Source organism: Quercus lobata, chromosome 5, assembly GCF_001633185.2.
Source record: "Quercus lobata isolate SW786 chromosome 5, ValleyOak3.0 Primary Assembly, whole genome shotgun sequence".
Taxonomy (NCBI): domain Eukaryota; kingdom Viridiplantae; phylum Streptophyta; class Magnoliopsida; order Fagales; family Fagaceae; genus Quercus; species Quercus lobata.
The window spans coordinates 73033506-73045873 of record NC_044908.1 but is presented as its reverse complement, the minus strand read 5'-3'; the positions used below and the strand labels follow the sequence as shown (position 1 = coordinate 73045873).

Genomic DNA, 12368 nt, shown 5'->3' with positions numbered 1-12368 from the left:
AGAGTGGTTGGGGGTGGTTGTAAAAGCTGAAGAGTATGGCTCTGTCAGGTACAGAGTATTGAATGGCAGTAAGGGCAGCTTTCCCTGGTCGTTTATACTTTCCAGCGTATCCTTCTCTTTTGACTTAGATATTTTAGATTTTCTTCCAAACTGGTCTTATACCATTTTTGCCCTTCCTTCCGAGGAGACTTCGGACAGGCCGATGACTAAATCGTCCTCGGCTGTATCCCAAGGTTATTTTGTACTTGTATTACTGAGCCTGGGCCATAACCTTCCTCGGCTTGGGCCTTTGGGCTCCAACGAATAAATGGAGCTGGCCCAAAAATTGTTGGGCCCCACAACTATTATTTTAATTAAAATACTTTTCATTTTATTTTCTTCTCATTTTAAATTTTTTTTACTCTTGTTTTTTTCTTAACCACACACCTGTCCTTGTACACTAGCTTTAACATCTTAATAAGTTGTAAACAAATGCATAAAATATATTATGTATATATTTTGTTTAGACAAAAAGGGAATTGACGTTGATAAATTATAACATAGATTGATGGATAGAAAAGGGAACTATCTTGGTCTGATATTGGTTTTGTTATTTGCATTGCAAGAATTCTGTTGTGATTTCATGAATAAGTAGTGGGCAATAAATTTGTTTGAATTATTTTTGGCTAAGAATATATTCAATGAAATGCCTTGATTTGAATTTGGGCAAAGTCATGTTACTCGGTCCTAGGCTGAATCATTTTCAGGTTCAGCATTAATAGTAAAAAAATAAATTTCTATGCTAACTCAGTGTATGATTTTCTGCAACAGTGCATTACTTTCTAGTTTCTTCTCATTTAAATTTTTTTTTACTCTTGCTTTTTTTCTTAACCACACGCCTGTCTTTTGTCTAAACTTGTACACTAGTTTTTGTAGACATTTCCTCTTAACCATACATGTGGTGAAGCCTTGGAGCTATTAACTAATTAGATGGTTGACTTAAAACTGCAAGTGTACGTAACACACCACTTGCTTCGTAAATAACAGAAGAATCAAAGAGGAAACAGAGTAAAAAGCAAATTTGAGTTCTCTAGCGGTTCTCAGTTTCAAATTCACAGCAGTTCTACAACAGTTTTCCAGCAATTCTCACTTTCAAATTTCTAAATACAATTTTTTTTTAGCTGCACAGGTAACAACAGTTTTCATTTCTTTTCACTTTCAAGGTTTTTTCATTTCTTTTCACCTTCAAGGTTTTTAGTTGTACTGAATGTAGTTTGTTTTGGTTTTTAGGTGTACAAAAACACTATATATCACTCTCATGAATCACTAGCAAATAGTTCATAAAAAAAAAAAAGACTAGCAAACAACCGAAAAGAAAAAGAAAAAGATAGACATACTTGGTTTGAGCAATATCTGAAAATTGCAGCAGACCCAAAAAAAAAAAAAAAAAAAAAAAGACCAGCGGCAGCAGCTTCACTTTGTAGAGGACGAACAATATTCTGCAAGAATTATAGCTTTATTTTTCTTACGGCTGAATGAGAAAAAAAGGTTGATATTAAAGGGGTATTTTAGGGATTTTAACAAAAATTTCATTAAACCTAAATTCATTCCCTCCCATTCCTCCCAATTTTGAAGGGAACAAAAATTTGAGGTTTTGAGAGAAAAGGGAGGAATGAGTATTCCCTCCTAACCATTCCATTCCCTCCCACTTAAACTCCCAAACGAGGGAATGGACATTTCATTCCCTCCGTTAAAACTCTCAAACAAGAGGAGGGAAAAATAGTCTAAAAATATTTCTTTTATTCCATTCCATTCCCTCCTCCCAAGCGGAGCCTTAGATTTGGGTATAGAGATGGGTTATGGGTGTAGAGAGCTGTATAAAAAAAAATGGGTTCAGAGAGAGAGAGAGAGAGAGCGCGTGCATAATAAAGGGGTTGGCTGAGGAAATAATAAAAAAATCGAGAAAATTGATTATTTAAATAAAGGAGGTGATAAAATAGATGAACTAATGTTGGTGTTTTGTAAAAGTGAATGTGTAAAATAGAAAAAATAAGTTTTTAATGTAAAAATAGATGTGTAAAATACATGGATTGATGTGGTTGCTCAAATAAAAATGGGTGGACAAGAATAGAACGTACAGGTTTCTCACTACAAATGCATGCTAGCTGCACCGACTTTTTTCTTCATATATAAACACATTAATCACTCTCTTGTCAAGGATTAATCGAAAATTTATCAGCACATAACAACTGAAAAATATTTCTAGCTTACGTAAAATCAAGGGTAGAGGAAACAGGAATCAAAGAAAACAACAAATTAAAGTTGGGATGATGACGATGGACCCTAACAATTTGATTCTTAGAGGACACTAGAGTGGACTCACCTAAGGTATCCCCCACATGTTACTAATGGTATTGCTTGGAGCATGTTCCCCTAGTACCACATACTTTGTTCATAGAATAAAGATGAAAATATTTGTTTGTATGTGTATACGAAAGACTGTGTAACTGTGTAAGAGATAATAACTCATATATTCTAATTGAAAAGGCAATACTGGTCTCTAGTATGAAGGGTGCAATATATTAGGAATATTCAATGTACCAAATAGCTAGGTTTTAATTGAGGGGCAATATGTGTATGTTGTAAACTTTATTCATTTTGTAGTTATAAACTAGTCGTTACATATATGAATGTAGGCACATTGGGGAACTACTTAAATTGTATTGATCCACAATTTTCAAAAGAGTGAGAGGAATTTGAAATAATTGAATGAATTGATGATGGGCAGCTTTCTCTTTAATTGCCCTCCCTTCTACTTCTGCTTCTTCTTTCTTTCATTCTTTCTTTTTTTTTCTTTTCCTTTTTTTTTTTTAATTAACCAGTCAGAAAATTTACACTATTAATAAAAGATGCATTGGTAGCTTTCTATCTTAACTAGTCAATCACTCCACTTTAAAACCTCATCCCATTTGGCTATTTTATTTTTGGGGTTCTATGAGCCATCTCCAATTAAAATTCGAACGGGACTCTAAATTCGATTCAAAAGAGATTAATGTTTATTTGGGAACAATTTATATAACTTTTTGTTAAACTTTTTTTACTAAAATGTGCTAAAATATACTTGTACTTTGAAAAAAAGAAAAGAAAATATGAGGTTTTAAAAGTTGTAAATAAAATCTAAAAACTGAGCTTATAAACTAATGCCAAATAGTCACAAAAATAGTGAATATTACACTTTTATCTTAATGCTAAAATCTTACCAAATTAACAACAATCATGATTACTGTTCTTACTTTCTATCAAATAGATTAACCCAAAAAGTTTAACTGTTTAAGTTAGTCCAAACAGATAATATCAATCATTTAGAACTATTAACTATATATGGTATTTATGAGTTCCAGTTAGCTCAACAAGTAAAGTCTATAATGGTTAAATAAGATATATGGTGTTTTGCAATTGAAACTCTCTTTTTTTATATATATAAAAAAAAAACTATATATTATATGGTTCCAAAAAAAAAAAAAAAAAAAACTATTTATGGTACCACTCGTGTGAACATTCCACGACAACACATGACAAGAAGAAAATATATATATTTGGAAGTAGCGGAACCTTTATTTCTCAAATCCTAATAAAGGAAATTTGTATCTATCCCCATGATCTGTCCCTCTCCCATGTGAATTAATTCCAGTGTCTCCCTATCTTTTACACTAAAAAACAACCTCGCTTTTCAACTCTCTTCACGTGCAAACCCCCCTCATAGAACCAAAACCTAGTTTGATACCGAACCCTAGTTTTACCTCTATTTTAAGTATTTTTGTTAGAGATTTGCTACTTCCACAACTTTTTTATAACAAATCATAAGTGGTTAGTTGTAATTAGTTCAAATTTGAATCTAACACTAAGATTACTTTTTTGCCCCAACAATAATAATCAGTAACAACCTGTTTATTAGAATTTGTTGTAAAAATGTTGTGAAAATATTGTGGATATATCATTTTTTTTTTGTTATTAGGATTTTGGGTAATTAGATAAGGATGTGTATAATAGATTGGTTAGATTAATCTTTAAATAACACTTATTTACTTGTAGAAGATAAAGATTGAGTTTCATTTGAATTTAAATGTTACTTTATCTTGTAAAGCCATCAAAATATATGGTTTGATGTTAAATAATAAAACTGTAATGAATTTCTAAGTAAATTGTTAAAGAGTCTAATGTGGAGGTTGGATTCTTGAAGTAACCAATACAAAAATTGGGTTCACAACAATTGGTATCAGAGTCAATTGTAGAGGACCGTCGGATGGAAAGATTAGAAGCTAGAAGCTATAGTACAAATGCTCGCAGTGATGCTTGCCCCTGCCTTGATCAAATTGTGGGTAACCAAAACAATGATCATGCAAAAAGTCCACACAACTAAGGTGAGACAGGGAGGTCCAACCATGGACTAACGAGTTCTACTTGAGTTATCATCCCAAAGGTAGCAAAACCCTAGTTTTAATGTGTGACAATGAAGGCTTACGAAATATTTTTTTAAGATTGCAGATCCAAGGAACAAGAAAGTGGTAACAAGGTCTTAAAGGATGGGTAAGTACGACACCTAAAAAAAAAAAAAAAACTCGAGCCTTTATATCTTTACGCCATTCGCCTACAAAAGGTAATGGCATGTCATTCAAAAATAAATAATAAAACTTGAGGAATGTAAGAATGGAAGGAAAATCAAATCCAAAAGGTTGACATTTAAGAAATCAAAGAGAAGTGCTTCGTGGAAGTGGAGGAAGAGAAAGACACTACAAAAAAACAGGCTTATACCTGCGCTTCAAAAACTCGGGTATATCTCCTAAAAGCGCTAGCATAGGTCCATTTAGGCTATACCAGTGCTTTCTATAGTGGCTTAGACCGTCTTTTTACTTTTTAGTAGTGAGAAAAAGAAGAAAGACTCCGAGGACAAGGGTTTTTTTTTTAGAGGGGAAGAATGTTATGAACCTTTATTTAGGTCTGAACTTTCTAGAAATAATCTATTTATCAATTAGGAGGTTTTGGTTTTCTCGAAGCAACCAACACAAAATTGGGTTTGCATCACTCTCTCTCTCTAAAGTTCGGTGATTATATTTGTTTGAAATTTGAGGTTAGCATAAGCATATTCATACGAATAAGAAATAAAAATCATTCATACAAAACATAAAAGTTTAACATGGTTTGACTAACTACTTGTCTATGTTCATGGGTAACACCAATCAAAATTCACTGTACTTATAAGAATTATAAACATTCTTAATCAAAACCTCACAAACAATACTTATAAATCTCGCATAAAAATAAACACAAACAAAATTCTCACAAAAATACAAACTAACTCATAAAACCTTACACAGACAAACTCACATTCCCAAAACCCGAACCCAACCAATAACTCTCGCACAAACAATAACAAACTTTTAACCTACAAACACAGTATCTTTTAACCAAAAAAAAAATTATCAAACTCATGTTCTTCTAAGAGTTTCTCTCCCCATGTGGAATACCTGTTGAACTAAAGCTACTAAACCCTTTGCAACTACTAATTATATATAAAACTTTAATACTTATTCTTTGGGGTGACTAAAAGATAAAATTACTTATTTAACAAGGAATAAATCTTTTCTTTATCAAGAACACTTAAAAACATAACCAAGTCTAAATTAGAATTTGAGTTACATTGTAACATATTCTGTACCTGATAATGACCTAGGCTTTAACCTAAGCCAATTTGGAGACTTGAACATAAATCCTAACTGCAATTAGTACTAAGCTTACCAATACATTCGATAAGATCTTCTCCTACTCTTGATTACACATATACAGCCTTTAGTACACAAGAATCAGATGAGCTAGAAAATTCCACCGTAATGATGCACCAATTTGAAGGTGTCTTTAATTCATCATCTTCATGGCTTACATATATATAGAGGGTGATGTAGTTATTAAACACAGATAAATTTAGTACTTTTCGTACTTCCGCCAACAAAGCAACATGATTATGCACCTCCTTAATATGTAGAACCTGGACCTTTGTTCCTTGGCCATAGCTAAGCATCTTTTCTTCACGCTTGAATCCTCTTCATCACAATTGTGTTCTTCAGTTGATGATGGAGCAGAATAACAGTGACCCATCTTCTGGTTTTTTCGTAAGGTAAACTGGATCTAGAGGGCATGCACAATCAATGCAGAGAACTACAGAAGAACTACAGAAAAACCCAAAAAGGGAGAGAAAGAGACCAGAGAGAGAGAGAGAGAGAGAGAGAGAGAGAGAGAGATGGTGAAGTTACCTTGGACGAATGGCCTTGTGGTCCTGGTATATATATACAGCTGCAGTGTCCTCCCAAGTGTTTACTGGTCTATGAGAGGAGAGGTTTAATATATGCTCGTACCATTGATTTGTAGGTGTTATGAGGAGATTGGGAGTCTCAAGGCTCATAAGAAAAAAGACAAGTGATTCTTCTGAAACGATAATTAAGTTTCATTGTTGAACAAGAAGACTAGCTAGGATGAGGTACATGGGCTATAGTGAAAGATCAATGAGTTTTAAAACTTCTATAAGTTTTAGTAGCTCACATAGATGTTTCAATAATTGGCACCAAATATATATATATATATATATATATATCATCCTTATATGGTTTTTTTTTTTTTTTTGGACCTATATGTACAACTTCATTTGAGATAAACTAAAATTTATTATCGACTTATTATTTAGCTTAAAAAATAAATTAGATAGTTCTGATAAATTTGACTCAGATTCTCTCTTATCCATATTGATATTTTGCTCAGATTCATGAAACAGACATCATACTTCTAAATAGTATTGTACCTGTAAAAAAATTTGGAAAAAAAAAATATATATAACTTGCAAAAAGATTGGAACTGTAAAAGGTCATGGATATTTACTAGATTTAAGAAGTAAAAATTAGAAATTTAAACAACCAGGCTCTTCTATGGGGATGGCCTATGAGGCAAGGATTGCACGCTTGGTCCCTCCAAAATCCACTGTCTCACTGATCTGTAGCATGTGATTGCATCCTTTTGTGGGGTACTCTGGAAGGTAATTCAGAAGTTCAGACCAATCTCCAGGAGTTCTTGGTCCATAAGGCCAGTCTCAGGAAAATTTTATAATTTTTTCTTGTTTTTTGTTTTTCAATAACAACTTGGTCCAATCCCATTCTTTTTCACCTAATCAATATCTAAGGGGTTTAGTTTTTGTTTATATTGCAATAAGCAATTCTGAAAGCTAATTTATTTTGTTTTATCAGTCTAAAGTTTTTGATTGAGGACTGTTAATTTCACAGCAATTTTTGTTAGTTGCCTCCAAAATAGCATTTGTCAGAATACATTCAATTTCACCAAATTCATCTGTCTATGAAGTACACTATTGTGTTTTCCTTTCATTGACCAGAGACTCTCCTTCTTTCTTTCTTTCACTTTTCCAAATTATAGATAAGAAAAAAAGATTCAACAATCATATGGACAAACGTGAGTTGTCAACTTATGATGATAACTTTATTATTCATCCAAAAAAAAAATGATGATAATCATAATTTTTTTCAAACTTTCTCATGTATTGATGAGTTAGGGACAAGGTTATTTTTGACATGAAAATAATCAATTTCATAAAAAAAAATTTAAAAAATCTTTCTTTATATGATTTTAAAAACTTGATACCAAATTAATTCATAAATGCTAAAATTGAGGCTGCTTTTATGTTGGTCCCTTAATTATGAAAACTTATAATTTATACTCTTGACTATTATTACAATATATCAATGTGCCCCTTCCTTTAACATTCATTAGAATCTTGTCATTAACCCACACAAAAATGACATCATTTTGTAAAGAAAAATAGAAAAGCAATGTCATTTTTAGGTAGGTTAATGGAGAAAATTTAAGAGATTGTATTGTACGTTATATATTAACATTGTTGTAATGGTCGATGATATAAATTATAAGTTTTGAAAATCTAGAGACCAATTTAAAAGTAATCCCAAATTTTTTTTTTTTTTTAAAGTAAATTACATTTTAACTATTCATTGATTTTTTTTTTTATAAAAAAAAAAAATCTTTCACCGTGTAATGAACCCTCTTTAACCTATATTCTCTCAAATCATCATGGGGATATTATATTTTTCCATCTTAAACTTTTATGGTTTTACCTCATTTACAATGTCCTCCCAAACTATCAATTTGCTTGATTAACAACCCGATTTGAAAGAATTGTATTAATATGCTCCTTGCACTCTAAATTGGTTGTTAAATGAAATGAAATTTTGTTGAATTATTACAAAATTATCCTCATTGGTTACAATAAAAAAATCACAATTTTCATATAATTTTAACTCTTAATTTAGACAATAGGATATATATATTTATATATATATATATAGACATAATTCTCTCAAAATGGAGTGTCAATCAAACAAATTGTTAATTTAACAGATCTTTTCTTTTTTTGGAATGATTTATCATCTTAAACTTTTACCCCATTACAATGTTTTCCCAAACTATCAATTTGCTTGATTAACATCCCAATTTGAAAGAATTGTATCACTATGCTCCTTATATTCTAAGAGTCTGTTTGGTTAGCTTATTTTTTGTTAACTTATTTTACTATTCAGTTTATTTTTAGTACTATTCATAGGTCTCACTGTACTATTTCAACTAATTTTTACCTTTATCTACAGTACTTTCAGTAAAAAAATTTTAGTTTCAGCAAAATAAACGGATCCCAAACAGACCCTAAGAGCGCTCACTATGGAAAATTATATCATATCCTATTTTACCATCTCAAAAAACTACTTTATCAATTATACCATACCATTTTACAATACACCCAACATCCCAATTTTTATTTTCTTATTCTACTCATTAAAATAATATATATTACCCACTAAAATAATATAATATATTCCAATACAACTCTCCCTCTCTCTTCTCCCCCATCTCTCTTCCACTTTATCAATTAAAATAGATTATAATTTTTACAATTATGCTACAATGCCATCCTATATTTAGAATAGCACTATAACACAATTGCAAAAAAACTTGCAATTTTGGCATTTTACAAGTCCGATTGCCAACACCTTTTTGTGCCTAGATTTCACTTTTCCCCTACATTTCCCATTTGCAATTGCCAATGGGAACGCTCTAAATGTGTGTTTAGCAAAAATTATTTTTACCAGCTTATTTTACTATTTAGCTTATTTTTGCTACTATTTATGGGTCCCACTGCACTTTTTGGTACTATTCATAGGTCCTACTATACTATTTCAACTAACTTTTACCTTTATCTACAGTAATTTCAATCAAAATTTTTCAGTTTTAGCAAAATAAACAGATCCCAAACAAACCATTGGTTGTTAATTGCAACGAAAATTTGGTGTAATTACAAAATTAACCTCATTCATTACAATAAAAAAAAAAAATCACAATTTTCATATAATTAGGCCTCGTTTGGTAGAGTTGTTGAACAACTCATTTTCAGTTTTTAAACAACATTACACATATTTCCATCTACTTTTTCACCCACACGTATTTCAAAAAACTACAAACAATATTATTCAAACTTCTCTAGCAAATAGGCCCTTAAACTCTTAATTTAGACATAGGATATATAAATCTCTCAAAATGGAGTGTGAATCAAGCAAATTGTTAATTCACCCTCATCATTAATCCTCAAGCAAACCGAAAATAAAGCCAACCCAAACCCACAAGACTTCCTCCAAGTCTCCAACAATATCATATCCAATCCCAATCACCCCCCAAAACGCCACCGTTTCACAAGACACCCCACCCCAATCAGTAACAAACAGAGTTTGCTTGCGCAACAGGCAAAAACAAATCCCAAACATAAAAAAATAAAACAAACAAAACAAAAAGCATAAAACAAAAACCAAAAGGTTCCGTGTTGTAAACGAAAAACCAAAATCATAGTAAGTTTCTTCTTCCTATCCAAAACGCAAACAAAACCCTTTAAATTCTCTCTCTTTCTGTTTTTGATTGTGACTCATTATTATCTTTGTTTCTGTTTTTTCCTTTCATCTAATATAAAAACCAAATCAATCATTCAATCTTTCCGTTTCCAAAAACCCTCAATAATCGTTTTCGATCCCTCTTTTTCGTGTTCAGTATGTTCAATTCCTAACCCTTTTTTTTATTCTTTAATCTTTTGTACACGCTATTTGGTTATTTGGGTTTGTGGGTCAGAGAGGGTTTATGGGTTTTTTTGTTAATAATGTTTCGGTGTTTGGTTTTCGCAGGTCGTGATCGCAGTGAAGGTTTAGCCATGGCCAAAAACTCGTTCAAGCTCGAACATCCATTGGGTTAGTTTTCTTTTTTTCTATGTAAAAATAAGAAAGTTTTGATTTTTTGTGATGCCCATGTTTTTTTCTGTGATGGGTTTTGTGAATTGTTGTTTTTTTATTTATATTTTTGGGGAAATTTCGTTGTTTTGAGTTTTGGTAATTTGTATGGGATTGGTGATGAAGGAATTTGTATGATTTGACAATGTTTAATGATGTTTTTCTATTTAGCAAGAAAATTAAATTCCTAATTTGGGTTGATGGAATTGAAGAGGGTGGGTAATTGATTGGATGGTGGTTATTGATGGAATTCGGGCTTCAATTCTCTGCGTTAGAATTTTCAGGATTTTTGGGTGAGTTTTGTAGAAATTAGTCTTTAAAATAGATGTTAGGTGGTGGGTTTTCTTGGGTGAGTTTTGTGAATTGTTGTATCATGTGTATGTGTTGGACTATTTTGTTCTAAAGTTTTTGGTTTTTGACCTTTTAGAAAGGAGGATGGCAGAGTCTGGTCGCATCAGAGAGAAATACCCAGACAGAGTACCTGTAAGAATTACTATGGATGAAGACAATTTACTTTGAATGCATGTGTTTCGGTGTAATTATTGTTCAAACTGACTATTCTGTGCAGGTGATTGTGGAGAAGGCTGAAAGAAGCGACATCCCTGACATTGATAAGAAAAAGTTAGTTGCATCTTCCCTTCTCTTGTATTTTAATATGTTTTTGTTATGATGCAAATCCAATACTGGCCATCCTTATGTAATCCTCGTTCCTTCAGTACTGTTTTGATGTTCAATTTGTGAATTCTGGCTAGCCAATCATATGTGCTGGAAGTTTCTTCCTTTATTTTTTATTTTTTGTTTAAAACATGAATGAAATTAATGTTGTGGTGTATGAAAGTGAATGTGGCAAGACTTGGAAGGTGACAGATTTGGTCTTGACTTCATACAGGTGGTAATGGTCTTTTAGAGTTATGGTAGTGATGAAAATTGTTAGGTGGTAAAACATGTGCTACAGAATGGCCATTTAGCAGTAATGGTGATCTAGGGTGGTGGAATTCTTAGTGCTGGGTGACATTGGCAGTAAGGGTTATGATGGTAGTGCCAGCAGATGCTGAGACAATGTGACACAAATTATGTTTGCACCCTTCTGAGTTTGTGTCAATGCTTTGTCGCAGCAAAGTGGTACTTACCATTGGTGGTGATGTTAGTATTAAGTTACTCTGGATTGAGGAATTAAATTAGTTTCTTTGAAATAATATGCCTGGACAAATTGTTATTTTTGCAATGGTTAATTGAAGTTTCTTCATTTATGTTAATATGTAAGAATTCGATGTTCCTTTGGATTGGAGGGCCTTGTCAAGTGTCAACTTCACTTTTTTGCACGGCGTGATCCTCACTTATCTGTTATTGCTGCAGATACCTTGTTCCAGCTGATTTGACTGTTGGGCAGTTTGTTTATGTTGTCCGGAAAAGGATTAAGCTTGGTGCTGAGAAGGCTATTTTTGTCTTTGTGAAAAACACCTTACCTCCTACTGGTGAGTAGCTAACTGGTATATTTATTAAAAACCAAGATATATGTAATATTCTTGTGGTTGTTTTTGTAATATCTCATTTGTTGTTACAGCATCCTTGATGTCTGCGATCTACGAGGAAAACAAGGATGAAGATGGATTTCTTTACATGACTTACAGTGGAGAGAACACCTTCGGATCCCAATACTAGTTTGTGTATATAAAATTTGGATGGTGTAAATTCTCAGAAGTCTCTCTCAAGTCAATGCCTTACCTGCTTATCAAAAAATTGTAGTTAAATCTGGATTAGTTTTTGTTGGAAGCAGTTTGAACTTATATGGTGTCTTTACAATGGAATTTGAATCTATGGAATCAAGTACTCAGTGATTTTCCAACTGTTTTATAGATGTCATTGATGCTTCTTCCTCCGTCAGGAGAAGGTTGGAATTGGATACTATAGTCCCAATTAGTATTGCCTTCCCTTTTTCTCACTCAAAATCTAGAGAAATTCTAGAATGATATTTTTTTTCCTTTATCAATTATTGTT

The 12368-nt window shown here is 32.2% G+C and overlaps 1 protein-coding gene across 2 annotated transcripts; it reads left to right on the top strand.

Moving 5' to 3' along the window:
- Positions 1-9865: 9865 nt before the first annotated feature.
- On the top strand, positions 9866-12290 carry LOC115993084 (autophagy-related protein 8C-like). 2 transcript variants are annotated; one of them, XM_031117365.1, is made up of 6 exons: positions 9866-9941; positions 10269-10331; positions 10798-10853; positions 10939-10991; positions 11727-11845; positions 11935-12290. In XM_031117365.1, exons 2-6 carry the CDS (start codon positions 10295-10297, stop codon positions 12030-12032), a joined length of 363 nt encoding a protein of 120 aa, XP_030973225.1. In that variant the 5' UTR covers positions 9866-9941; positions 10269-10294; the 3' UTR covers positions 12033-12290. The 2 variants fall into 2 exon arrangements, with proteins under 2 accessions (XP_030973225.1, XP_030973224.1); XM_031117364.1 differs by lacking the exon at positions 9866-9941 and adding an exon at positions 9981-10136 and having other exon boundaries at positions 11935-12278.
- The last annotated feature ends 78 nt before the right edge of the window (positions 12291-12368 follow it).